Raw genomic sequence first — 27,319 nt, 5'->3', positions numbered from 1 at the left:
TCATCGACAGCATCGATTGAAAATGCAAATAGCTTGTAGCTCCTAAGTTGGTTAAAGCACCATCTCTACCTAGTAATATCATGGCTGCGAAAACTGTGCAAGTGACTCAACAAAATGGAAGGCATGATTCTGCAGAGCTCATGCGGTTTAGGCCACAAGTGTTAATCACACATGGAGGATTAGGAAACCGGCAGTTTGAATTTACCCAGTGGAATACTTATTTATAACAAACATGAAGCTACATTCTGTTACAAGGATTGCTGATATTTGCATTTAAGGATTCTATGTGAGAAGAAAGTCTTCAAGAACATTTGGCTCTATATGCTTACTTGTTTAGAAACTGTATGGAAATTAACAATCCATAGGTAAATGATAGGTTCTACAAGCGTGTTTACACTTCCATGCTAGCTCTGCGCCCATGTTTTGGTTTAAATTTGATCATTCTCGGTGATGTAGCACCCTGTTTACAGATGAGGTCACTTCTTCACCAATCTTGTAGAGAGGGGTAAGGTTCAATGGTTGAAATTGGTGTGGCGGAGTCAGGTTCCGGTCTAAATAATAAAGAATCGCCACCAAACTTACTGAGGAGACAAACATTGGGATTGGTCCGAAAATCCACATAATCAAAGTGCCTGCAGTGTAAAGTGCACGCATGCCCACCGTGTAGGAATGACTTGCTTTTATAATCGGCTTTTGTACATAGTTCACCGGAATATCACAGCTTGGAATGGTGATGAGAAAAGTGGCAAGGGCATAGTTCCTTGTTGTCTGTATGAAAGCAGCAAAAGCAACAAGAAAGAAAGAGAGCAGCGCGACGTACTTAATTGAGACAATCCTCGGGCTGGTGTCTCCGTAAATAATACTGCTCACGAAGATGTCTTTCTCCTTGGAGCTTCCTATCCATGCTCCAATGAGTGAGCTGAGGACAAGAGAAACCGAAGACAAGGTGCTTGCAGCTGAGATGTTGCTACTGATCACATTTACACTTGTTCCTCTGTCTTTGGCATCAAGCTGAAATGTTTTTAAGTCAAGTTAAACTAATGTAGTGTAATCAACTAGAAATACAAAATAAAGTCCACTTTCTGAATTCAAACCTGCAGAAATTTTTCTGCCCAGATTTTCCTGTAATAATTGTCGCACCCCAGCACAGTCGTCAAAGGAAATTTTCGATACCTGTTGATAAAAAATGCGTGATAGGCGATGATCATCAACAAGCCAATAGGTACTAGAACTCGATCCAAGTCCGCTTCCTTCCATTCCCAACTCATTTCGACGTGCCTGCAAGCTGTGAGAGATTTTGTTTCAAGATTCACCAGTGTAGAGCAGAATCTTAATTGTGGTCCTGTTATGCGATTATTTGGTAAACCAAAAGCAGCTTGACAAATAGCAATAACGTTAGAAGATGGCCTTAGATTTCCTCGTTTAGAAAAGTATACGTTGCCTGTTCTGCAACGTGCTTAAATACTCCTACTCAGCAGATCATCTTTCCTACACTTATTATTTTATTAATGAATTAAGATTGAGGCCAAAGGCTGATCATCACAGTTTATCTACCAAATCGACAATCAAGGGCAATAGATTTTATAAGTTTCTTAGTGGGAGATTTCGTGTTTCGAATGCACCAATGAATTTACACATCATAGTACTCAATTTGGTCATGAGCTCCTTCATGTTGCCATACAGCATAGCAGCAAACTCGCACGAAATAACGATGCAATTAATTTATTTGTTAAGGTGGTACGTGAACATCATGCAAGACCTTAAGTTGCGTAAATCTGTTACGAAAATCAAAACATCGAAAAATAATCTAGAAAACTAATGAGTGTCAGGTGAAACATACATATTACTACTAAAAAGATTAACGTCAAAATAAGATGATTGTATTCATTGAGTAAAATTCCATGTTTCAATCTCAAGATAAAATTTAACTTACCCAATTTTGGAGTTAATGAAAATTGAGAATCGGAGAGGACCTAAGTGCCGCTGTATTGATTGCAGTCTGCAGATGGGGGAACTTGAACCTTTGATTGTGATCACTTTGCGACCCGGGAGTAATTGTTGTTCTTTTTGAAAAGCGTGGTATCGTAAATTAATTAGAATCAAAAAACAAGATTTCGTAAATAGGGATTTGAAGTACAATTTGACAGGAGGAATAATCCCCCACACAAAGCCCCGTAAAACCAAACCCAAAGGAAACTTTATATCGGATGCCTGAGCCGAATAGCTAGCCCAAATATGTTGTTGATGTTAGAAATTTTAAAATTTAAATTATTCGAATTACTTAATATAGAAACTAATATATATATATATATATATAATATATTGGATTATATAAATAAAAACAAAGATATCAAAAATATAATACAAACATATTTGTTTAAATAAAAAAATATGAAAAAAATGATTAAATATATAATCTATGTGTATAACAAAAGATAGGGGTATATTTTAAGACTTAAAATTAAAAAACAAAAAAAGAAAACAGAATATAACGCTAAAAGAAAAAAGTAGAAGAGCATAGATGACAGTGGAATACTTACCTTGTTTCTGTATCCGTTCACATGTACTGTGCTTACTCTATTGACAAACAGCTCGACTCTTTATCAGCATATAGCCATATACTGCAGTGGTTTTATAAATTCGGCATATTTTAATATTATTTAAGTGTTATTAATGTTTTGAAAATGTTTCGTATTTTGAAATTTGTTTTTGGAAACAAGAAAAAAAAAATTAACATCGTGAAAAGAGAGAAATTGAATAAGAAAATGACTCAAGTTTCCTCAAGAAAAAACAATTAAAATGTACAGACTACATGCAAAACACTCGCTAACAAACACTACACCAATTTCCCCACTCTATCCCAAATATGTATTTAATGTTGAAAAATTATAAATATTAAAATTTCTTAATTTAGAAACAATAAATATCATTAAAAGAATTATAATAGTACAACGATATATCATGCATATATAACAGCTCTATTTCTGTTACTCTGTATCCGTTTACATGTACTGAGCTTACTCTATTTACAAACAGCTCCGACTCATTTATCATTCAAGTCCTTGATTTCTCCTGTGTATCTTGCCACATTTGTAGCAGCATATATTGCAGTGGTTTTATAAATTGTTTAACATCAGCATTTTTTAATATTATTTTCAAGTGTCATTAATGTTTTGAAAATGTTTCACACTTGAATTTGTTTTTGGAAACAAGAAAAAAAAAATTAACATCGAGAAAATAGAGAAATTGAATAAGAAAATCACTCAAGTTTCCTTAAGAAAAAACAATTAAAATGTACAGACTACATGCAAAACACTCGCTAACAAACACTACACCAATCTCCCCACTCTAAACAAAACACCTAGACTGGACTCGGCTCGACTCAACACCCAACCCCAGCCGCGCCATACGTGGCCCTCCTATGCGGCTCCATAGCCCTATTCTTCCAAAAACAAGCCCCCTGAGCCAGCTTAGACGCCGTCCTCATCGGCTCAGACTTACACCTCGTCAGCACAAACGGCTCATACGCCACCGCATCCACTAGCTTCTGCTCTATCATCGCAGCCATCGAAACAACACCACCCGCCGGCAAGCAACACGACGCCCTCCCCGGCTGTAACGCCGCCTGATTATGCGTCACTGGGTACGGCGGAGGCAATGCAGCAAAGGGATTACCACACTTTGAATCAACGGTTGTTATTTTCTCAGGCACTTGCTCTTCATTTCCATGACTAGTTGAATTCTTGTAGCACGGCGGAGCGTGAGGTTTCTTCTTCTGAGGACGCCACCTTATGAAATCTGTACTACAAACCCATGTCTCTTTTGATACTTCCATTGATAGCTTTGGCTCACACATCATTAACAATAAGCAATCAGGGAGCTGCTGAACTTTCTCAGCTTCTTTCTTGGCTTCCATGTCTTTTCCTCTCTCTAAAACCTCAACAACATTGCTCTCCACTGCTTCCTCTTCTTGTTGATCTTCAACTTGTAATTGGGCTTCTGGACTACTTTGAGTCTGGTCTTGTTGTTGAGTCTCATCAGTTGAGCCATCAATTGCATGATTTTCCAATGCAGTCTCTTGTTCTTTTTCCGTTGGCTCGGGTTTACTAACCTCGTCTTCTGACTTGTAATCGAGCAGAATATACCGGATATGTTTGGCTTCCTCGTTTAATTCATCATCCGAATCGCAACAACTTACCCTGCTCTCTCCTAGCTCAACTAGTTCACTCTCTTGATTCACAAATACTTCCAATGCAGTCACAAAACTCGACTCATTTTCTTCCACTTCTTCAACTAGTATTTTGTTGTTTTCTTCAGTGTCTTGTGGTTCAATATCTTGTTCATCTTCCTTACTTTGCAAGTCCTCTAGTGCCTTCTCTTGTTCACCATTTTGTGCCTCTCCATCACTTTGCATATCCTCTTCTTCATTATCATGCAAATCTTCCTCTAATATCTTGTCTTGTTCACAAACACTCAAATCCTCACCAATTAACTCATCAACTTCCAACTTGATAAGTTCTTCTTGCTTAATTTCATTTTCTTCCACTGGTTGCTCAACTTCACATTCCTCTACCTTATCGAAAATATTACCCGAGACTGAAGCTCTTCGTTCTTCAAACACCTCCATCTCCTCATTTTCAACTTCAACTTTCTCCGAATTCACCACCCCCTTGTCATCCTCTAGTTCTTCATCTTCAGCAGGCAATTGAGGCTCCCAAAACCTATTAGCCAGAGCTTCCATCTTGACAGGATCAGATCTACATCTCATCAGCAACAAAGCATTCTTAGGTGGAATACAAATACTAACCCTCCCTCTTTCCTCATCATAATCTTTAATCTCAATTTCATCAAACACATGTCTCCTCTTCACAACCTTCCCTTCATCCTCATCATCATCATCATCATCATCCTCATCCTCATCCTCATTCTCGACAACCAACTCAATATCTCTCCTCTTCCCACCACCACTCTCTCTCCTCTCATCCTCCACAGCCACCAACCACTTCGCAAACACATCCACACAAGAACTCCCACTCTCTCTCCCATCTCTCTCCACTTTCTCTCCCGAAAAACAAGAAGACTTACAAGGAAACAAGCAGCTGAACTCCGATCCAAACCCTCTCAAAGTCTCGCAAATCGTCAGCGGCAAATGCACCCATCTCTGATTCCTATGCGAAGAGCATTCCTGCTGATGATGAATACTATTCACACTACTCTGCCTCTGCATCTGATTATGCTCCATCTTCCTAAAACTCATCTCCCCACTAGGCCTTCTCGACAAGTTCCTCATCTTCTTCCCTTGCTTCTTAGTCTTAACCCTCACCTGCCCAATGCAGGTCACTTTAGGCGAAGAGGGTTCCGGGTTCTCGAACCCAGAACCCCTTCTTTTGTTCCCAGTAGGAAACATAGGCGAAGCCTGCCCATTCTTGATACTCCCACTAGTCCTAAGCCTCCTACTTAAAGAAGTAGAGAGTGAGGTGGGGGTGTCTCGAGCCCTCCCGGGGCTCAAAATGCTTGATTTAGAGGATGTTTTCATGGAGTTGTTGCGTGAGCTGAAGCAGATAAAAAGCTCGCTTGTGGTTGTATTGGTTCCTGATCTATGAGTTGCAGAAGAAGAAGACTCCATAAAAGAGAGATGGAGGTTTCAAGTGAATGGTTTGGCCATGAAGAAAAGAGGGTTTAATTATTGAGATTCTTGAATGGTGTAGTGTAAGTTGCAGAGATTTACAGAGTGAATGGAGTAGAGTATTATTATTATATACGATACGTTGAATGAAACTCTGCTCGTCCTCATGGCTACTCTGTTTCTATGCAAACCACACTATCCACATTTTCTGTCTTGCCTTTATTGCCCCTCCTATCTTCAATGTCCGGATATGGATATATTCTGGTTAAATTAGTTTTAAATTCCCACTGTTCACTAAATTGTACTCCCTCCTACCTTCATTTCTTTAAGTTACTTTTTGGCACTTTTTTTCAATAATTTCATAATATATTTTTTAATTTTTTTTACTGAATAAAAGTTTGATGTTTAAACTTTTATTAAAAAAGAAATTCGAAAAAATTTATGATACTGTATTTTATAGGAGCCTCAAAATGCATGCAAACAGTGAACGTAAACAACCACGGGGACAGAGTGAGTACCTAATATTTGGGCAAGAAAATGTTTTGCATATAATTTATCGAATTATTTTTGTCTGAGATTTATAATATTTTTTTGACCGGTTTGGGTGAGTTTAAAATAAGTATTTTTTGCTTAAATAAAAAAATAAAGTAAAAATCAGAAGCAAGTCTTAACTTATAAGTGATTAAACTGTTTCGGGAATAAGTAGAAATATTGAAATAAAAGCTAGTAATCCTAAATTTTATCAGGTACTTCTTAACTTTTTATAGAAACGATATAAATGAGTGTATTTAACTTATAAATCCAGAAGTCGGGCTTATTATCGATCGCCAAACACCACCTTTATTTTTAAAACTTATTTGACTCTAAATCTAATGATTTAACCTGTTTGTATGTGAGGAGTAGCTTTTACTTCCGGCTCCTGCTTTTTTTGACCCGTTTGTGTAAAGAAGTAGAAGCACTTTTAAAAAGCTGAGAATGCTAGCTTCTCTCTCACAGCTTCTGCTTCTTTTCCAAACACTTTATTAACTTATTTACTTCTCACTTCTACTCCACCTCTTTAATTTAAGCAAGAAGTCACTTCTTTTAAGCTTGCCCAAACGGCCCCAATATATCAAATAACTACATTGATATTTGAGGATAACCTTTTCTATTAATAATAAATTAAATAATATTATATATATTTGTCGACAATAACTCAAGTGGGAACCATTTTTTCTGGGAACAAAAAGTTCTATATAATTTTTTATATTTTCTGCCGGAGTAGTAGAATATGATGCTAGAATTGAATACACTTGACTAGCGAGGACTCGAATCGCGGAAATGCTGATATGTTCATCTCCGGTGAGACAAAATTGCCAGGTTATTTCTCCTGTGTTCTAAAACACGCCGGTTAATATAGCCAGGGTGCATAGTGTAGAATACAAGCAGTGTTAAAGGGGTAGTTTAGGAAAAGCACACACATCACATGGGCGTACGAGCAGAACAATCCAAAAGTTACATTGAACGCACGTGATTGACCCGACCCTACCCACTTTTGCCTCCTCATTCGCGAGAAACCCTGTGATTGACAACTGCCTCTCACGCGCCTCGGGGTCCGTGGTGTCACTCCTACGTTGTTTGATGTTTGATAAGATGGCACGCGCTGTCATCGAGATTGAGATTGGGGAAGGAACTCAAGGCTCCAGCTGGAAGAGATAGGAGATACGTGGTTTGTGTAGGAGTAGCATGTAGGCAGTGTTCAAGTAGCACAACATAGAAAGCTGCGCACCTTGAACGCGTGAGCAATAGAATATTTTACATATGGAGGCCATTGTGCTTTCTTTTACATTTAGGTTAAGAGTAACTTTAACCACATTGCAAACAAAATCGTTTCTACAAGTTCAATTTTGGAACATGGTGATTCACTTCACCATGTTAATTCTTGATTTCATGGTATCATAGAAGACCGCTGGGAACCTGGCTTTTTTTATGTTTGTTTTCTTTAAACTTTGATGACAATCTACATTAAATGTACTCTCACTCTCTTCGGAATATAAACGTTTTGAATTTTTGACACATAATTTTATATTCTTTATAACTTCTTTTGTCCTCTTATTTTTTACATTGCTCGACACGTATTTTAATGCGCATATAAAATATAATTTCACAATTTTTTTTTGAAAATTTTCTTTTTTCATAAAAGTTTAGGCAGTAAAATTTTATTTTAAAAAAAATTCAAAATAATTTATCTAATTATATTTTATGAGAGCTTTAAAATGTGTGCCGAGTCCCTACATTATTAATTAGCAGGTAAATTGAATTTAGGTGGAAACAGGTGGAGAGACAGGAAAATAGATGAGGGTTTTGACCAGGGCACTATAAATTTACATGGGAAAAGGACAACAGAGTCAGTAGATAACATTATTTATGTTAAAGCCAATTAAGCCCCAAAGTACGCACTATTATTGCTCCTTCACTCACTGCTACTCTGCTAGAGGGTCACTGCTAAACGCGAGTTGGATCATCTCTTCGTCCAGTACCGATCAGATACTAATACTCTCTTTTATATTCGTTCACAAAAAACGGAGATTCTAGGCTCAACTATATATACAACTATACGTCTATACGAGTTATGAAATTAGGATTGAATTAATACCGATATAAAATATCTGGTGTATAAGGTAAGAAGAAATAATAAAGGACAAGGACGGAAGCGAGATGCAGTGCATGCAAGAATGTATGATTGCACTCTTGTAATTTACTGTAGTTATAAGTTGACAAGAAAGTACAAGCCATGGTATTTGCAAGGTTAGGTAGAGAGTTATTCAGATGAGCCATAATGTCACATGGGCTGTTGTGTGTGTCCCGGTGGTCCTCAACAAAGCTTTGCTACCCATCTGAATTATCGTTATTCTTCGTCTTTGTTGATACAGACAGACTGAGGAGATGACGGAGTATCACAAAACACCAGCGAGCCCGATTTTATAAAATGCCCTGGTGTATCATAAATTATTGAAAGCCAGTCGAGCTTCAAAATAATTGATCTATCGCATTTCACAATATTTAGAAATTTAATATTTTTTAAAATTCGAATAATAATCTTATAGTAGCACGAGTCTTGTTTTGTTTTGTGGCGAGAGTATACAAACAGGTATGATGATATCGAAAATGGACCACTTGTCGAAAAAGAGCATTTGGGTAAATGGGTTATCTGTCTTTACATACACTACTACTTCATGATTAAAGTACGAACTTGACCATCACTCTAGGACCCTTGACCACATGACTAGCACTTATCCACTAGATTAGATTAGTTTTATCCGAGCCTCGTGAAGGCTATGTTTGTGGCAGCACTCTGCTCATTTCAAGACCTTCATCCATACCCAACCACATTTCCTCCATTTGTGCTCAGCCACTTCTTAACTTCTTTCCCTCGTACTCGGGCAGTCTAGCAACACAGGGACTCAGTGCACCTACTTAGAAACTGCAGTTTAAATATAATATAGGAAAAGTTAAATATCTGGCACAGAACAGTCTGAGTCTAATTTTGAATGGCAAACAAAACCAAAAATTTAAATGTCAATTTTTATATTATTTTGCAAATATGGAACATTCTAAATTTTTTGCTTTATTCTATAAGGCCTATATAATCGCCAAATTAGTGCGGAGGAATAGTAAGATTTTGCACAAAATTGCTAAAAGAACATTTACATAAAGATGGTTTAACATCCTCACATCCTAAGATTAAGACTAGAGTTTGGATCAGTCAACTTCCAGCACAACTTTGCCAATAACTTTTCTCCGATCTTTGTCTTCGTGAGCTTCTCTCACTTTTGTGATTGGTAAGATTTTCTCTACAGGTATCTTCAACTTTCCAGCCTCCGACAGTTTCCGAATCTCATGCAAACCTTCAGGATCAGCTCGCATGAATGTCCACCAATATTCTGTTACATGATATATTGTAGAATGAAATACAAAGAAATGTTAAAAAAAACAAAAAAGGGAGGGAAAGTTCATCAAATAGGGAAAAGGAGGCTACAAGTAATAGAACAATCAGAGGTCTATATACAAATACTCGTTTTTGCATAGTAATCTCATGACTAATCGGCAATCAATAGTTTGGCAAGAAGCATGGAAAATTCTATCATTCATTTAAGTTATTCATCTTATGAGTTTAACAAGATTCCATAAAGATTATATTTTGCTAGAGAAGGACCACAATGAAATCATTACAACGACAAAATACACACGAACAAAAAAAATTGAAACAACAAAAAACCAAACATAAACATCTTTGGTTGTTCTGAGCTGACGGCCTCTTTGGGGTCGATTATTTACAGAGGGAGATGAGTAAACATGTTTAGACAAGTTAACTACAGCTAATCCACATTTTATTAAAGTGCAAAAGATTTTTTAACAAGGACAAGAACAAGAAGGAAGTAATATTCTCTTCCCTTACAATTTATGTGGGATAAAGGAGAGTGATCAGTTAAAAAAATGAAACCATATTAAAATTGATAATGAGTTTCAAACAATAACTCTATTTTTCTCTTCCAATTTCACCCATATCCATTCTACTTCCTCTTTTTTGTATTATAGCTACGGAACACATTAGTGAAAGTTATTTCAATTCTTTCCTTCACTTCCCAGTTCCCTATGCTTCCGTTCTCCTAAAATCTTTTATATATGGCCAAATATCTGATCAGTCCCAACTAACATACTCAACAGGTTTTCAGCAGTTGTCGAATCCCAAGGGTCATGGTTCTTTCACAGTTAAATCACCCTAGTTTTATCATTTCATTGTTTCAGTTGTATAATATCTTCATCTCAACTCTTGCACCACATCATCCGCATTTATTTATATATAAGACCTCTATTAGAGCTTGAGATCACATAATAACTAAACCAAAATTTTAGACAAATTGGACATACTTGTACAAAAGCAGTAGCAAGGATTTCAATTATCTACCTGGTCATAAGAAGATTATTAGTATGTGGTTGAATAGCACCTCTAATTTATGATTCTGTGTCACTGATTCTATTCAGTTCATAATTCAACTAATTACCATGTAACAAAAGTTTACATCTCAGGGGAATATATAAATTCTATATAAATTGAATTTTCCGCTTGAAATTTTTGTTTAACTGTGCACTCAAAGCAATAATTGTCCATATATTACACAATAATTACCTATTCCATGACGGTATCGATATTCAATCTGTTTCTTCAGTAATATGGCTGTAGCCAGAGGAAGGCCGACAGCTATTCCATATCTGTCAGTCAATGATGCAGCCTCTCCCTACAGAAAAAGACGCCAAGTTATCAGATATATTATAAAGATTATGAACAATGTTTTAAGGTCCTTGTCAGTAATATTCTTGAACATTGAGATACAAACAACATCTTCTCCTACCTGTAATGTCATATAGTGTCCACCTCGCTTTAGGAGACTTATTGCTACTCTTTCAGTCTCTGCCACACCAATTGTGTCCAACGCAGCATCAAAATGTCCTTTAATGGCTACTTCTACATCCTGTTTTTAAGAAAAGACATCTTATGAGGAACGAATTAGCAAGAAACACAACCAAAAAGTATCTAGTGTTGTTTTGCAGATCAATATAATACGGTCAAAACAACAATCCGATCCTGATGTCCTATCGTGTGATGAAATAACTCATGTCTACTTGTTTAGTACCTCAGAAGTATAATCAATAGCCTGCTCTGCACCAGCTGCCAAAAGCCGATCAATACTTTCATCACCACATGTTGTTGACACATGACAGCCTGCGGCCACAGCAAGCTGAACTGCAGCAAAACCTACTGTTCCTCCTCCACCTATCACTAGTACCCTTTGCCTGAGGAGAACAAAATTAGAAACAAACCATGTAAGTACATATGTTTCCATTGGGAAAGAAGCAGAAAAGATGTATGCACACTTTGACAAACATTTTACTCAGCATCCATAGTCCATACTAGAAACCTTTTAGGATTGCTACTTGAATTCCTAATTTATATTTTCTGTGTTGGAAAGAGATTAGAAGAGTAATAACTAACTAGAGCACAGCAAGGCTACATACCTTTATAAGGAAGGAGAACCACACTTCTCCAGGAGAAGTTTCTTGAAAATTTGAACACCTATTGCTATAGTTAATCGATATATGAACCTATTCATGGTCTCTATATCCCCTTGGATAGTAGCAGAATCAATCAAATACTGTAAATTGAAACGTTATTGCTTAACAGCTCCTATTAAATTCCACTAATCGATGGAAGCAGCTCCTATTAATTACTGCCTCGCTAAGAATTCGCAACGCCGTGCTTACAATTATATAAAAACGAAACTGGAACATGTCAGAACAAAAGGATAATACACAAAATGACTTCGCAATAAGATGTCAATCATTATATTGTACAAAGACACATGCACACATTTAATGTCTCAACCTCTCATAAAGGAAACTGATAACAAAATGTTGAGTCATACCCTTTTGTTATTCTGGCCGTACTTTTTAGAGCACGCCATGCAGTCAATGCAGCAAAAGGAATGGCACTTGCTTCCTGCAAAACAGAAAAACACATAACAAAATCATGTTTGTAACCAAAAGGTTGTTAGCATACAATTCAAGAAAATGAAGTAAAAATTGACTATCTTGACAAAAACTACATTTATATGGCTGTTTCTATTCACACTTATAAATGCCTATAGTCAGCTATCAAAACATTATTTGCATCATAAATTCTATCCACATACTCAATTTGATTGGAAGTACTGGAACAGAGGAACTTAAATGAAAAAAATGTGAAGAGATTCGAGAGTTAAAATGTGAGGAGGATGGAGGGGGAGGCAGGAAGAGTGAAGCAAAACTGAAAGAACTCAACAGTTTTCTAATACGGTTTGTTAAGGATATGAAAAGAGAGGAACAAACAAGTAAGAAATTGTATGCTGATGGAATTGAGTTCTGGTTCTAATTTGTAGCAATCTAGCAGAGGATAAATATATATAATAAAAAAATGGCAGCAAAATAGTACAAATTATCATCAATGCCCACAAAATTCCTTTCTGTCCAATCAAACAGATCAATACTAAAATAGGGTTAAGTTAACTGAAAACCAAAAGTCCTTGTTTTTCATTAATAAACCTAAATCCACGTTGTAATATGTGAAAGTAAATCATAAAAACCCAAACAAATTGTGATATTCATATCAATGATTTATTCTAATTAATACGAAGGGATAGGTAAAAAGATTGAGAAAAATCCTCGATAAGGGTACTGATTTTCTACGATGATGGACTTCACATATAACAAGAACTAATAAGTATACGATGTTTTTGACCGTTCATAAGATAATCCGATCTCCGTCCTAACTATTTATTGATCACAACAGGATCAATGTGTGTTGAAGCAGTTTCAGATACAATCTGTTATTCCACAAAAATTAGACATCTCACTTCAGATTAAATATCTTCAAAGTGTTTTGCTCCATCAATATCTAATAGAGTAATATCATAAAGGATACCTGTCTATAAGGTCAAATACCCCGTCACAGGAAAAAAATACAATACAAATGACATATAACCACTATGATCCCCAATGTAATGTTTTCCACCAAAAGATAAAGAAGGAATTACCACGTGTGAAATCGATGAAGGTTTTGGAGCAAGTTTATCTTCAGAAAGAATAACATAGTCCGCATAGGTACCCCTCACAGCAGTTGGATGAAGAGCACCAAATACTTCCTGCCCAACACGAAGTGACTTGACAGAACTTCCAACATCAGCTACTTCACCACTAACATCACGACCCAATATTATTGGCAACAGAGGCTGAAATAACGAACGGCCATAACCAGCTCGCATCTGAAAATGAAAAGTTTTTTAAGTAAGATAAATATAGAATTAAAAGTGTACGTTGTGCAAGGTAAGAAATATATGAGTAATGTGTCACAACTTTCTTGTCAGTGGCACAGCCAGCATAATTGATGGGAAAGAAAGCAGGGCAAATAGCACTTAAAATCTATCTCTTGAAAAAGCTATTATATATTAAATAGTAAAACTTAACTACAAGTCTTAATGTTTTTGAGAGTAGTTCGCAATTTTTTCAAATAAAAGGCATCAAATTTGGTTTTCAGACTTAACACGTGAGTATTTCATATAGGCAAACATAATTATTCCATTAGGTTTTTGTAAACATTAGTAAAACAAGTGACATTAATATGAATAATATAACATAGAGTTACTTACAACTTTAAAAACAGCAAACAAAAATGTTGGCAGTTGGTATAAATTTTATTGGGTTTTATATCAAAGTGGCCACCGTTTTTGTCAAAATATCTCACCTAACTATCCGATCTCCACCTGGACTCATTTAAAGCACTCTAATCACTAGATATATCACTCTGTTAAGCTTTGGAATAAACATTAACATAATTGGAGTTTAATAGTTTAATTTTAGGCATATGCAATTGGGGTTTTGGTGTGATCAAGTACAAGAACAAATTAAGGTTGAAGATGTTAAAAGAAGATTGAAGCGAACATATTATCTATGTTCATATATGTGTTTTAAACGTGCCTGTACTTGTATAATTGTGATTTATGACGAAATTATGCTTCCTATAATATTGCCTAGATAAAATGTCAATGTGACAAATATTATCTTAGTCAGTTTTCTTAATGATAATTGAATGCAAGTAATACAAGGTTTTTACAGCAAAAACAGATGAATATCAACAAATTAGAAAGAAATGAACATATAGACAGTGTAAGCTTGTTCAACTCATATAACACACACAAGCACAATTGCACAAATGCAGAAAAGGAACAAGAGTTAGGCACAGTTAACACAGAGGGGGGGGGGGGGGGGGGGGGAGAGGGGGAGAGAGAGAGAGAGAGGCATACTCTAGTATCAAGAGGATTGACAGAGACAGCACGAGCACGAACAAGGACCTCGTGAGGCTTAAGAGTGGGAACACTAACATCATCACGAATCTCCATCACCTCCGCAGCGCCAAACCGCGGAAGCACCACCGCTCTACAGCTCGTAACAATACATCTCAACAGATTCTTGTTATTCCAACCAATTGCCACATCACTCGCCAACCATTTCAATCCATTCTCTCTCAGTAAGGATCGCATCATTATTAATTTATATAATCACTATTAGGATATGATTATGTATGCTATACACTTATGAATGATGAAATTGAATACATGAAATAGATTTGTTATGTTAGGGTTAGCAATGACGAAATGTGAGATTGAAGAAAAGTATTGAGAGAGTGTGTGTGACGTGGGCAAGTTTGTATCCGCAGGAATGGAAAATTAGACTTCGTGGAGGCCTCTCAGGCTCCGACTCGCCCCTTCTCTGTTCTATACTCTGTCTCACTTATGCACATGAACTTTTTTTTTTTTAATAAAAACTTGTAACAAGTCAGATTTTTATTGAGTAAAAAGAACTTATATTTTTTTTTGAGAGCAAAAAAGAACTTATATTTGAAAATTATTATTTCTAAATCTCTCAAATATGTAAAAACATATTAAGATAAATATGGGGTGAATGACTATGTGGTGAATGTGAATTTAATTTTTAACTAATTTAAAATTTTAAAAATAAATAGAAAAAATACGATATCGAGCTCCTTTATCATAACTTTAAGTAATAATAATTCAATTATCACTACTCAAAAATATGATTTTAATATTAATTTATAACATATATCATTTAATTTATAAATTTTTATACAAACACTACATCATATAGGGTTTATTATATTTTAAAACCAAAATCAATAGAAAATGTTGGCAACCCCTAAAAAATACAAAACATATAACATTATGAAAATATTAAAAATTCTCACATAAGATATCTTTCAAACACTATATTGTATAACGTTTTATCTATCTAAACTCTAATATAATATATAGGATATTTTAACTTTAAATTATGATATTCAGGACTTATTTCGGAAAAATATTTAAATCATCGATTTCAAAATGTTCAATTTACATTTTGTAACCCCCTTTTTTTTTGAAATTGGTAGTGAAGTGTGGGTCTGAATTTGTGCAACTTATATTTTCATTCCTCATTTTCAGTTTTATAACTGGATTTCCTTTTTTTTGTTGACTTGAACTTGAATATCCTTTACTTGCAAAAAGAGATACCCATGTGGCTTTGATAAATAAAAGTGTACAGTGTGTAGACATCTGCAATGTCATATACAGTGTCAAATGCCCTTTCATGGTCACTTCAATATACTGTTATTCAAAACAAAAAAAAAAAAAAAGAAAGAAAGAAAAGAAAGGCATCTTGTCAAGAGCCTGCTCAGCATCATCTGCCAAAATTCGATCAATACAAAGTGTAGTTCTAGTTCATACATGACAGCCTGAGGCCACAGCAAGGGGAAATGCAGCAAAACCAGTGCAGTTCAAGAGCCCACGGTTCCTCCACCTATCACTGGTATCCTTTGTGGAAAATCATTACAGAAACGACGCATCTAAATTATATTTCCTCACTGGAAAAGAAGCATAAATCTATATCAAATCCTTCTAGGATCATTACTTAAATTCCCAATTCATTTTTCATGGTGTTTGGCATGTATTATCATGGAATCGGAAAGATTAAAAAGTATTATAACTGTCCAGGTAGAGAACAATAAGCTTTGACGTACTTTTAGATGGAGCAGAAGTGTTAACAAGTCGATACATATGAGCATGTTAGGCATTTCTTTACTATTCCCGTATCTAAATAGCGAAACCCAAAAGGTACTGTATGTTGAAAGTCAGTGATGAACAATATTATAAAACCCGAAACATGCTCGACCTCCTGGAAATGTAAAGGGAATGAGGAAGATACCGCTATAGCAGTATACAATCCAATTCCGAGCAAAATGAATCAAAGTTGCAGACAAACTTATATCTAATTCCATTAACCTATGGACGCAGCTCCTGTATTTTAATCTATGGCCACTGTCTTACGAAGAACTCGCAATTCCCTGCTTACAATTTATTAAAATGGACACTGGAACAAGCATGTCAGAACACAAGAATTTACATCAAAAATACATTGCACTAAGATGCTAATTAATCACTTCATAACACAGAGACATGCACACACATTTGACGTCTTGACCTTCTGTAAAGGAAACTAGTAACAAATACTCTAGTTAGGCTCCATTTGATTGCAAGTATTGGAATGCAGGAAATTGAACGAAAAAATGTGAAGAGAAATAGAAACTGAAATCCCTCTCTCTAAAGAAAAGCAAACTCTATGCATGTTTGTGTCTGTGTCACCAATAACTATAGCAAAAGAAATTCAAATATGATGAAAAATCTTGTACATCCTAAATGGATTGTGCTTATAGAATGTCTTTGACAATGAACAGGAGTTTGTATTAATTTTTCAGTTAGAACGAATAATTTCTGAAACTGTATTATGATAATTTTACATATCTATCTTTCTCGGTACATACCTATAATTTTCATAGTCTTGATCCTCTTGGCTCACTTGTTACAATATCGACTATAATAAACAAGAAAAATTATCAGTTCTTAACTTGAGATGAAGAGATTTTGGTGCTAAGCAATCTACCTTTTTTATTTGATGTCGTTGCTTTTAATATTCTATATGTCATTCAAGCATTGGCATTTCAGGTGGTGTACTAGATGATGAAAATGTTGAAGGGATCTACATTGTGCACCATTGCAGAAGGGAAAGAAAAGCTTGATATGAAATGCGTACATATGCAGCTAGCTCAAGTGGATGGTCTTTTCATGTCATATATTCCCATACAATAAAGCTGGACTGACAACGAGGGGTACTGTAATTGAGTAGACACAAGTGAATCAGAAAACGATTAAGTCTGAGTAATTTTACTATCACGAATCATAAAAAAGAAAAAATAACCCTTTAAGCTGCAGATATATTCTGAAAACGGTTACCTGGTCATCCAGATGTGCTATATATAGAGGCAATTGAGAAGAGATCGGCAAAACCACTCGAGCTATCCATACTTTCGGAGACTGAAACGATGGCACAAACAATGAAGATTGATGTGGCACAAGCAATGAAAATGGGAGAAAAACTACCTGCTCCTGCTTCTGGCATGGAACAAGTGGTATGCAAGCCTAGTGATAATCATCTTGTACAAATGTTAAAGATTATATTTATAAGTGCACATTTAAATATATACTATATGTCCTGCACATTCATAACAAAAGGAAACTATCCTGTACATACTTGCTTTATATTATCTCAACTATCAATGTCTCCTGCAGTCTGTTAGTTTTGTGCATGCAAACGAACTCACTTATGCTGATCCTTCTGCATGGAATTTCCAGTTAAGTACATGATACTGCCAATAACAGTAATAAATCTTATGTACTGATGCAATCATGATTAACTGTGTGTGTGGTTTCACATGCAGTGATGACATTGCTGAATTTCTGGGAGGAAATCCACAAGTCGATGGAACATACGACGCCAAAAAACTTGTCTTGGGAAGTGAGTACAAGGTGTATTATTATGTATCTATGAAAGATCGAAAGGAAACAAATCCTGTGAATCTCACACTGCAGCTTCCCCACGGGAAAACAAAACAGAGAACCGAAACAATTACACTGGATCCAAGCAGGTATCAAGCAGTCTTTGTTGGGCATCAACATATATCCTTCTGGAGACATTAAGTTTACATTCTCCGGAGTTACTGGGGATACCTGGAAGGGTCTGCTTCTGGAGTACGTTCTTGTTACTAGTAATGGTTAATCTAGCCCCCAACCACACAGAACATACTTCTACCTTTCGGTAGTTGTTATATATGTACTACTTGCATGTGGAACTTAAGAATAATACGACTACCACAGGGTAGCTGCTTTGTTGTACTATTGTCAAATTAAAAAACTTATGAATAATACGACTACCACTAGGTAGCTGCTTTGTTATACTACCGACAAATCAATGGAAAATATTAAAAATTTCAACTTACATAGTAATATATATGATATGGTCCTCCACAAATTCAATTGTTGCTGACTTTTGCAGGGAAGCAGATGCAGTTTCTACCGGTCTATATTTTAGCTCAAATATAGCTTTTCTTCATATTTTCCTCCATTCATTGGTGAGTGCTCAGGCCGTGGAGAGAGCAACAAACTTACTAAGATCGGTTAAGTGCTCAGGCCATGGAGAGGGCAACAAACTGACTAAGGTTATTAGAATTTAATGTATTACAGCGGACAGCAAGCTACAACTGCATTAAATCCATCAAATGATTGTTTATAATTTGCATCAAAAATTTCAGTTTGAGAGTTTAATTTCTGAAACAGTATTCATGAATATGTTACATATGAGACAGTCTGCCGCCAGCAAGCTCAACTGCAGCAAAACCTACGGTTCCTCCTCCACCTATCACTAAAATCCTTTGCCTGCAGAAAATCATGATAGAAATGAAGCATGAAAGATATATTTCCCTACTGGGAAAAGAAGCATAAATTCATACCAAAGCATTTTTGGATCATTGCTTAAACCCTTATTCATCATACACTGTGTTCGGCATAGATTATTATTAATTCTGTAAGATTAAAAAAGCAATAAACATTACAGGATTACTGCAGGTCATAAGATGTTTTGGTAAAAATATTAGAGGTTCAGTCAGCTTGTTCTTTTCACTAGCTTAAAAGGATATGATTTGAAGTGATACCTTCTTCGAATTCTGAAACAAGAATACTTTGGCTTAAGTAACGGGTCATCCACCATCTGCAACACAATATCTACTCCTTGCCCATAACTTTGTCAGCAACTATAACTGACTTCCTATTGATATTGTTACACAGCCCTAGCAAGATTTCACCATTATAAGCGGGCGCGTTGATATTCTGTCTTGTTCACTCAGAGACAGTTTCAGGAAGCAGGAACAAACTCCTTTCATATGTTGCATTTTGCATATGTAGCATCTAAGTGCAAGGCTTCCATATCCAACAATTTTTTAGCACTATAATGCCCTTCCTTTTTGTAATCAGGAGTACATCGGATTTCTCCAGTTGTTTCGCCTATTTTTTTTAGTGAGTGTAGTGTGTAAGTGTGTTCCTCCATTTTATACTAACTACAAATTCTCTCGTACTTTAATTTACCTTCCTTGCAGTTTCGGGGTTGATTTTCAACAAACCAAACTAGGCCTAAATTTATCTTTTTCACAATGACTCACATTATACATTGTGTGAAATATTAACAATGGGCCTAAACATTATCTCAGCCCAATATAGGCCCTTCCCCGCCTCTGGATACATCTAGAATCATCCACAAGATCTGTTATGTTAAAAAAAACGTACGATTTTTATACAAAACATAAATGCAAAGCCATTTCACATATATATATATACACCCATCCACACACATAGGAACACAATAACACATACATAACACACATCATATGTGTAAAATATATTATTTTCTAGATCTAGAACCCTTTCATTCCAATTTCGAGTGACCTTCATAAATTAATATATGTATGATAACCGATCGTCGATCATAATTTTTTTTGTTCACAATCGTAAATGAATGAAAATGGTGATGAAACCATCTTGGGTCGGCTCATCTCGGTATCTTGCAAGTAATTCTTCTTCTATTATATGTTTATTTAGTTTAGATCTAAATTTTACACTCACAATTACATCGAATCGGTCAGAGTATCTTTAACGTTATGAGATATATATCAATTTATGCAAGTAACCAGATTTCTATCATTCATAATTACGTAGTTAATATATATATAGACACACATGTATGCGCACATAAGCACCCAATATTAAAGTTTTAAGATTTATTATTGTATAGTTATAAATTTTAAAACTTATATTTTTTTTAGATCTATCAGCTATCAAAATATTTAATATTGATTGTTAATTATGTCATGTTTCAACCAACACCTTTGTGTGGATTGTTTTTGTTATATCGACTTATACTTAGTTGGTAATTATTGCTTAAATAGATCAACTAATTTGTTTGATTGTGTTAGTATTGTAATTGCAACTGACTGATTTGAAATAATATTTTTATTTTTCATTCACAGGTAAGATTAACACAGATGCAGATCAATTACATACTCAAGCAATGAAGAAAATGCTCCAATTTTCAGGTTGAAGTTGATTGACTGAAAAGTAGTCACAATCATAAAATTGAAGATTTTTAGCAATTTTATGAATTCAAAAAATGAAAAGTAATTGGAATATGTAAGATGCATTTACATATGTAATCTTGATATTTTGATGTAGGGTAAACTAACTGCTATAATCTAACATAAAATAATGTTCACATAAATCATCAATATAAATTGCTATTTTTAATAATATGTATGCTTGTTAATTTGATATGTTGTTAATTATATAGAATAGAAGAGCTGCAAAGGAAGCTGCAAGGGAAGCTGAAGATGAAGCTGCTAAGCTTAAGTGTCCTGTATGCGAGGCCATCAAAGCATGCGGACATGTTTTTTGCAGCTCCTGCATTGACAAGGCCATGAATGAAAAAGGGAAAAAGTGCCCAACATGCAGGGCTAGGACAAAGAAGAAGCATGTGCTCAAGCTATATCTCTAAAATGTTGGGATAATTGCCATTAGTATTACTTTAATTTGTTCCAGTGGGTTAAAATTTTTGATTGTCGGGAGTTCAGTAATTAGTATGTGTGTTGCTGCTTTTGTTTCATGGTATTTCCAGTACTGTTTAATACTCTAACTCGTAATCATAAAATTTGAGTTATTAAATGCAAGCCTTTTGAATTCAGTCACTCAGTTGCAAGTTGAGGGTCAGTTGAATATGTGAAAGTAAAATCATAAAAACCCAAACAAATTGTTTTATTCATATCAATGATTGGATCTAATTAGTACGAAGGGATAGGTAAGAGGATTGAGAAAAGTCCTCAATAAGGGAAGTGATTTTTATGATGATGGACTTCACACATAACAAGAACTAATAAGTATACGATGTATAGGACTGTCCATAAGATAATTAGATCTCCGTCTTAGCTATTGATCACAACAGGATAAATGTCAGTTGAAGCAGTTTCAAATACAATCTGTTATTCCACAATAACTAGACATCTCACTTCAAATTAACCATCTTTAGGGTTCTTTGCTCCATCAATATCTAATAGAGTAATATCATAAAGGATAGATACCTGTATATAAGGTCAAATACCCCATCACAGGGGAAAAAATAAATACAAATGACATATAACCACTATGATGCCCAATGTAATGTTTTCCACCAAAAGATAAAGGAGAAATTACCACATGTGAAATCGATGAAGGTTTTGGAGCAAGTTTACCTTCAGAAAGAATAACATTGTCTGCATAGGTACCCCACACAGCAGTTGGATGAAGAGCACCAAATATTTCCTGGCCAACATGAAGTGACTTGACAGAACTTCCAACATCAGCGACTTCAGCACTAACATCACGACCCAATATTATTGGCAGCAGAGGCTGAAATAATGAACGGCTATAACCAGCTCACATCTGAAAATGAAAAGTGTTGAGATATATATAGATTCAAAAGTGTAACTTGTGCAAGCTAAGAAATATATGCAAGTAATGTGCCACAACTTTCTTGTCAGTGGCACAGCCAGCATAATCGATGGGAAAGAAAGCAGGGCAAATAGCACTTAAAATCTATATCTGGAAAAAGCTATAATATTGCCTAGATAAAATGTCAATGTGACAAAGATTCTCTTAGTTAGTTTTCTTTATGAAAATTGAATGCAAGTAATACAAGGTCTTTACAAGCGCATAAACAGATGAATATCAACAAATTTAAAAGAAGTGAACACATAGACGGTCTAAGCCTGTTCAACTCATATAACACACACAAGCACAAATGCAAAAAGGAATGAGAGTGAGGCACAATTAACCCAGAGAGGGAGGGAGGGGGAGAGAGAGAGAGAGAGGGGCATACTCTAGTATCAAGATTTCAATCCATTCTCTCTCAGTAAGGATCGCATCATTATTAATTTATAGTTACTATTATGGTGTGATTATTGTATACTGTGTAAGAGATATGTGAGATTGAAGAGAAGTATTGAGAGAGAGAGAGTGTGTGTGGGAGACTGGGAGTGTGTGTGAGGTGTGGGCAAGTTTGATTCCGCAGGAGTGGAAAATTAGACTTCGTGGAGGCCTCTCAGGCTCTCAGCTCCGACTCGCCCCTTCTCTATTGTAAACTAGTTGAGAATCCGCGCGTTGCGGCGGCCTATAAAAATTACATTGATGATTCAAAATTAATATTTATAGAATAAAATCAATTTGCGGCGACTTATAAAAATTATATTAATAATTCAAAATTAATATTTATAAAATAAAATAAATTTTATATTATAAACATCTCGATGCAATACCAATATTAATTTTTAAAATTGCAAAATTGGACTATAATTCATATGTGAAAAAATGATAATAAGTTTCTACATGTAATTAACGATTTAAAGCACGACGAATCTTAATTGTGTTTTTCTTTTTGAAAAGTAATCATGTTCTTGACTAACATTGTCATTAACTTTTCCAAACACTACTTCTTAGACACATACACCACTACCTGCATATAAAAAGCATACGACTATACTGACTGATGACATCAATAAAACAGACCGTAAGCTTGCAAACAACAACAAATACGTCCGACGACCAAAACAAATATTATAAAAGAATCACCAACAAAAATATACCATTGTAATTAGGGGTGTGCATTCGGTTAACCGAAACCGAAATTTATTTCGGTTAACCGAAACTGAAATTCTATGAAACCGCGGTTAAAAAACCGGATAACCGAAAAATGAAAATTTGGCTACCGAAAACCGAACCGAAATATAAACTTCGATTAACCGAACCGAAATTATTTTGGTTATTCGGTTCGGTTTTCGGTTAACCGAACCGAATGCACACCCTTAACTGTGATATTGAGAGACAGTGTAGGTTGTGTTTAGATGATCCAAAACCCTACAACCTATAAGGGTATTTATAGGTGCCGAGAAACTTGTGCGCTACTCTTTTCCATAATTAAATAATCTGAAATAGAATCAGATTAAAAAACTTGCAAGTTACTATATTCCATAAATAATCTGAAATAAAATCAGACTAATACTTTCAATTTATTATATTCCATAAATAATCTGAAACAGAATCAGATTAATTTATGCCAGGATATATACCATATCAATGAATCTGAAACAATTTTTTTTATATCTTTCACCCAAAAATTCCAGAAAATTAGAAAAATAGAACGGAGCTATCTGAGAGGCGCCACCTACACGCCCCTCGCTTCTCCTTTATATAAGTATATTGATTTGTAATACTATATACAGTTAAACCTCTTTAAAGTAATACCCCTCGGACCGGAAAAAAATATTACTTTACCGAATTTATTATTTTATCGATATAATAATATTTTATTACTTTATCGATAAAGTAATAGTTTATTACAGTTAAACCTCTTTAAAGTAATACCCCTCGGACCGAGAAAAAATATTACTTTACCGAATTTATTATTTTATCGATATAATAATATTTTATTACTTTATCGATAAAATGATATTTTATTATTTTACCGAATTTTATATGTTTACAAATTATAATTTATTATTTTTATAAACAAGGATCAGTCACATGCAATAATTAATCATATGTGAAAACTAAATTTATGCATGCACTAAGTAGAGTATACATGTGCAATAACATGTGCACTATATGTACTATACATCATCCAAAGCGTGTCATAGGAAACACTTCAAACAATCAATATTTTAAAAATTACGTGTACGTACTATACATCATCCAAAGCGTGTCATCAAAAGAAACACTTCAAGCAATCAATATTTTAAAAATTACTTGTTACAACATGAGCTACATAAAGTCAAGGATGAGGTTAATTTTGGCCTTAGTGGAAAGAAGAAACAAGCTACTATATATTCATATTTTAAAAAAAACTGAAATTTATAATTCATATACATTATATATAAATATAATTCATGAATTATTACTTTACATATTACCTGGGCTTTTAATGAATTTCTAAATTTATATTATCTTATGCTTTTAGCGAAAATATTACTTTACAACATTGGCCCAATTTGGGACCGACAAAATTTATTATTTAAGCGAGGTTATTATTTTATCGGATATTATTTAATCGAGGTTTAACTGTATATTACTGAATTTCTATATGTTTACAAATTATAATTTATTATTTTTAAAAACAAGAATCAATCACATGCAATGTATTTGATTTGAAATTACTTTTATAATAATTAATCATATGTGAAAACTAAATTCATGCATGCACTAGACGATAGCAATGTCATCCCAAACGTGTCATCAAAGAAGCACTTCAAGCAATCAACACTTTATTACTTGTTACAACATGAGCAAAACATACCCGGAGTTATTTATGCTTTACATAAAGTCAAGGATGAGGTTAATTTTGGGCTTGGTGAAAAGAAGAAACAAGCTACTATAGATTCATATTTTAAAAAAACTGAATTATTCGGATACATTATGTATATATATAATTCATGAATTATTACTTTACATATTACCTGGGCCTTTAATGAATTTCTAAAATTTTATTATCTTATGTTTTTAGCGAAAATATTACTTTATAACATTGGCCCAAGTCGGGACCGACAAAATTTATTACTTAAGCGAGGTTATTACTTTATCGGATATTACTTAATGGAGGTTTAACTGTACTATACTCTGCGTGCTTTCTATACACTCAACCAAAATTACATGGCATAAAAAAAGACCAAAATTATATTTGTTTTTTTTCCTTTAAATAATTTTGTTAAGAAAAGTTAAACTTTTTTAGAATAAAAAGAACTTGTATTTGAAAATTATTATTTCTAAATCTCTGAAAATATGTAAAAACATTAATTGATATAAAAATATCGGGTGAGTAACTATTTTGTAAAAGTAAATTAGATTTTGATATATTACATAATTCTACTCTTGGAATCGGTTCAGCAAGGAGAATTTAAAATACAGAAGGCACCGCATTCAAACCATAAAATGACTGCTACACAGAACTCTAGTGTACCCAGTAGTATGTTTATATTCACATCAACACCCCTGCAAACTACAACAGCACCGAATCCATCGTAATATCGTATTATATCATTTGAAATTTGTATTAACTTTTCAGTTAGAACGAATAATTCTGAAACTGTATTTATGATAATTATAAATACCTATCTTTCTCGGTACATACCTATGATTTTCATGGTCTTGGCCCTCTTAGATCACTTGTTACAAAATCGACAATAATAAACAAGAAAAATCATCAGTTCTTAGCTTGAGATGAAAATTTTTAGTGCTAAGCAATCTACCTCTTTTATTTGATGCCATTGCTTTTAATATTTTACACGTCATTCAAGCATTGGCATCTAAGGTGATGTACCTGCAGATGGTGATAATGTTGAAGGGATCTACATTCTACACCATTGCAGAAGGAAAAGAAAAGCTTGAGACGAAATGCGTACATATGCAGCTAGCTAGCTCAAGTTTGATTCCATCTACAGAAAATTGTGGGTATCATACCATAGTGGATGGTGTTTTCATGTCCTATATTCCTTGACTGACAACGAGGGGCGTAAGAGTAGATATAAGTGAATCTAAAATAACGATCAAGTCTGAGTAATTGTACTATCACCAATCATAAAAAAGAAAAAGTAACCCTTTAAGCTGCAGATATATTCTGAAAATGGTTACCAGGTCATCCAGATGTGCTATATATAGAAGCAATTGAGAAGAGATCGGCACAACCACTCGAGCTATCCATACTTTTGGAGACGTAAACATGGCACAAACAATGAAGATTGATGTGGCACAAGCTATGAAAATGGGAGAAAAACTACCTGCTCCTGCTTCTGGCATGGAACAATTGGTATGCAAGTCTATTGATAATAATCCTGTACAAATATTAAAGATTATATATACAAGTGCTTATTTAAATAAATACTATATCTCCTGCAGATTCATATAAACAGGAAACTATCCTGTACATACTTGCTTTATATTATCTCAAGTATTATTGTCTCTTGCAGTCTGTTAGTTTTGTGCACGCGAACGAACTCACTTATGCTGATCCTTCTGCATGGATTTTCCAGTTAAGTACATGATACTGCCAGTAACAGTAATAAATCTTATGTACTGATGCAATCATGATTAACTGTGTGTGTGGTTTCGCATGCAGTGATGACATTGCTGAATTTCTGGGAGGAAATCCACAAGTCGATGGAACATACGACGCCAAAAAACTTGTCCTGGGAAGTGAGTACAAGGTGTATTATTATGTATCAATGAAAGATCGCAAGGAAACACATCCTGTGACTCTCACACTGCATCTTCCTGATGGGAAAACAAAACAGAGAACCGAAACAATAACACTGGATCCAAGCAGGTATCAAGCAGTCTTTGTTGGGAAATTCCTCAACATATATCCTTCCGGAGACATTAAGTTTACATTCTCCGGAGTTACTGGGGATACCTGGAAGGGTCTGCTCCTGGAGTATGTTCTTATTACTAGTAATGGTTAATCTTGTCTCCAACCACACAGAACATACTTCTACCTTTTGGTAGTTGTTATATATGTACTACCTGCATTGTGGAACTTAAGAATAATACAACTACCACTGGGTAGCTGCTTTGTTGTACTATTGTCAAATGACTCAGACTTGATCTTCTAAGA

At 34.8% G+C, this 27,319-nt stretch overlaps 5 protein-coding genes and 1 long non-coding RNA gene across 15 annotated transcripts; 2 read left to right on the top strand and 4 right to left on the bottom strand.

Annotated features, from left to right (window-relative positions):
* Nucleotides 1–438: 438 nt before the first annotated feature.
* Nucleotides 439–1,268, bottom strand: LOC108226742 (uncharacterized). The gene is made up of 2 exons (XM_064080175.1): nt 1,095–1,268; nt 439–1,011 (listed from the first exon to the last, which is right to left on the bottom strand). Exons 1-2 carry the CDS (start codon nt 1,266–1,268, stop codon nt 439–441), a joined length of 747 nt encoding a protein of 248 aa, XP_063936245.1.
* Nucleotides 1,269–3,246: 1,978 nt separating this feature from the next.
* On the bottom strand, nt 3,247–5,811 carry LOC108227991 (uncharacterized). Its single transcript, XM_017403433.2, has one exon. It carries the CDS (start codon nt 5,624–5,626, stop codon nt 3,383–3,385), a length of 2,244 nt encoding a protein of 747 aa, XP_017258922.1. The 5' UTR covers nt 5,627–5,811; the 3' UTR covers nt 3,247–3,382.
* Nucleotides 5,812–9,176: 3,365 nt separating this feature from the next.
* LOC108227763 (uncharacterized) lies at nt 9,177–14,977 on the bottom strand. Its single transcript, XM_017403089.2, has 7 exons — nt 14,503–14,977; nt 13,237–13,464; nt 12,091–12,164; nt 11,302–11,461; nt 11,020–11,139; nt 10,797–10,905; nt 9,177–9,549 (listed from the first exon to the last, which is right to left on the bottom strand). Exons 1-7 carry the CDS (start codon nt 14,740–14,742, stop codon nt 9,368–9,370), a joined length of 1,113 nt encoding a protein of 370 aa, XP_017258578.1. The 5' UTR covers nt 14,743–14,977; the 3' UTR covers nt 9,177–9,367.
* A 706-nt stretch (nt 14,978–15,683) lies between these two features.
* Nucleotides 15,684–22,797, bottom strand: LOC108227765 (uncharacterized). 10 transcript variants are annotated; one of them, XR_010284524.1, is made up of 7 exons: nt 22,541–22,797; nt 21,915–22,104; nt 18,585–21,090; nt 17,542–17,622; nt 17,192–17,420; nt 17,073–17,122; nt 15,684–16,115 (listed from the first exon to the last, which is right to left on the bottom strand). It is a non-coding gene; the product is annotated as an uncharacterized LOC108227765 (long non-coding RNA). The 10 variants fall into 10 exon arrangements; XR_010284520.1 differs by having other exon boundaries at nt 15,686–17,420; nt 18,585–18,845; nt 18,940–19,020; nt 19,296–21,090; XR_010284521.1 differs by having other exon boundaries at nt 17,073–17,420.
* Nucleotides 17,563–18,580, top strand: LOC108227764 (uncharacterized). Its single transcript, XM_017403091.2, has 3 exons — nt 17,563–17,717; nt 17,878–17,939; nt 18,027–18,580. The coding sequence occupies exons 1-3, from the start codon at nt 17,631–17,633 to the stop codon at nt 18,283–18,285; spliced, it is 408 nt and encodes a 135-aa protein (XP_017258580.1). The 5' UTR covers nt 17,563–17,630; the 3' UTR covers nt 18,286–18,580.
* Nucleotides 22,798–26,355: 3,558 nt separating the features above from the next.
* Nucleotides 26,356–27,287, top strand: LOC108224228 (uncharacterized). Its single transcript, XM_017398741.2, has 3 exons — nt 26,356–26,515; nt 26,676–26,737; nt 26,825–27,287. The coding sequence occupies exons 1-3, from the start codon at nt 26,429–26,431 to the stop codon at nt 27,165–27,167; spliced, it is 492 nt and encodes a 163-aa protein (XP_017254230.1). The 5' UTR covers nt 26,356–26,428; the 3' UTR covers nt 27,168–27,287.
* Nucleotides 27,288–27,319: the final 32 nt, after the last annotated feature.

This window comes from Daucus carota, chromosome 6, assembly GCF_001625215.2.
Source record: "Daucus carota subsp. sativus chromosome 6, DH1 v3.0, whole genome shotgun sequence".
NCBI lineage: Eukaryota > Viridiplantae > Streptophyta > Magnoliopsida > Apiales > Apiaceae > Daucus > Daucus carota.
The sequence above is the reverse complement of the archived record's forward strand: the minus strand, read 5'-3'. Positions and strand labels throughout refer to the sequence as shown.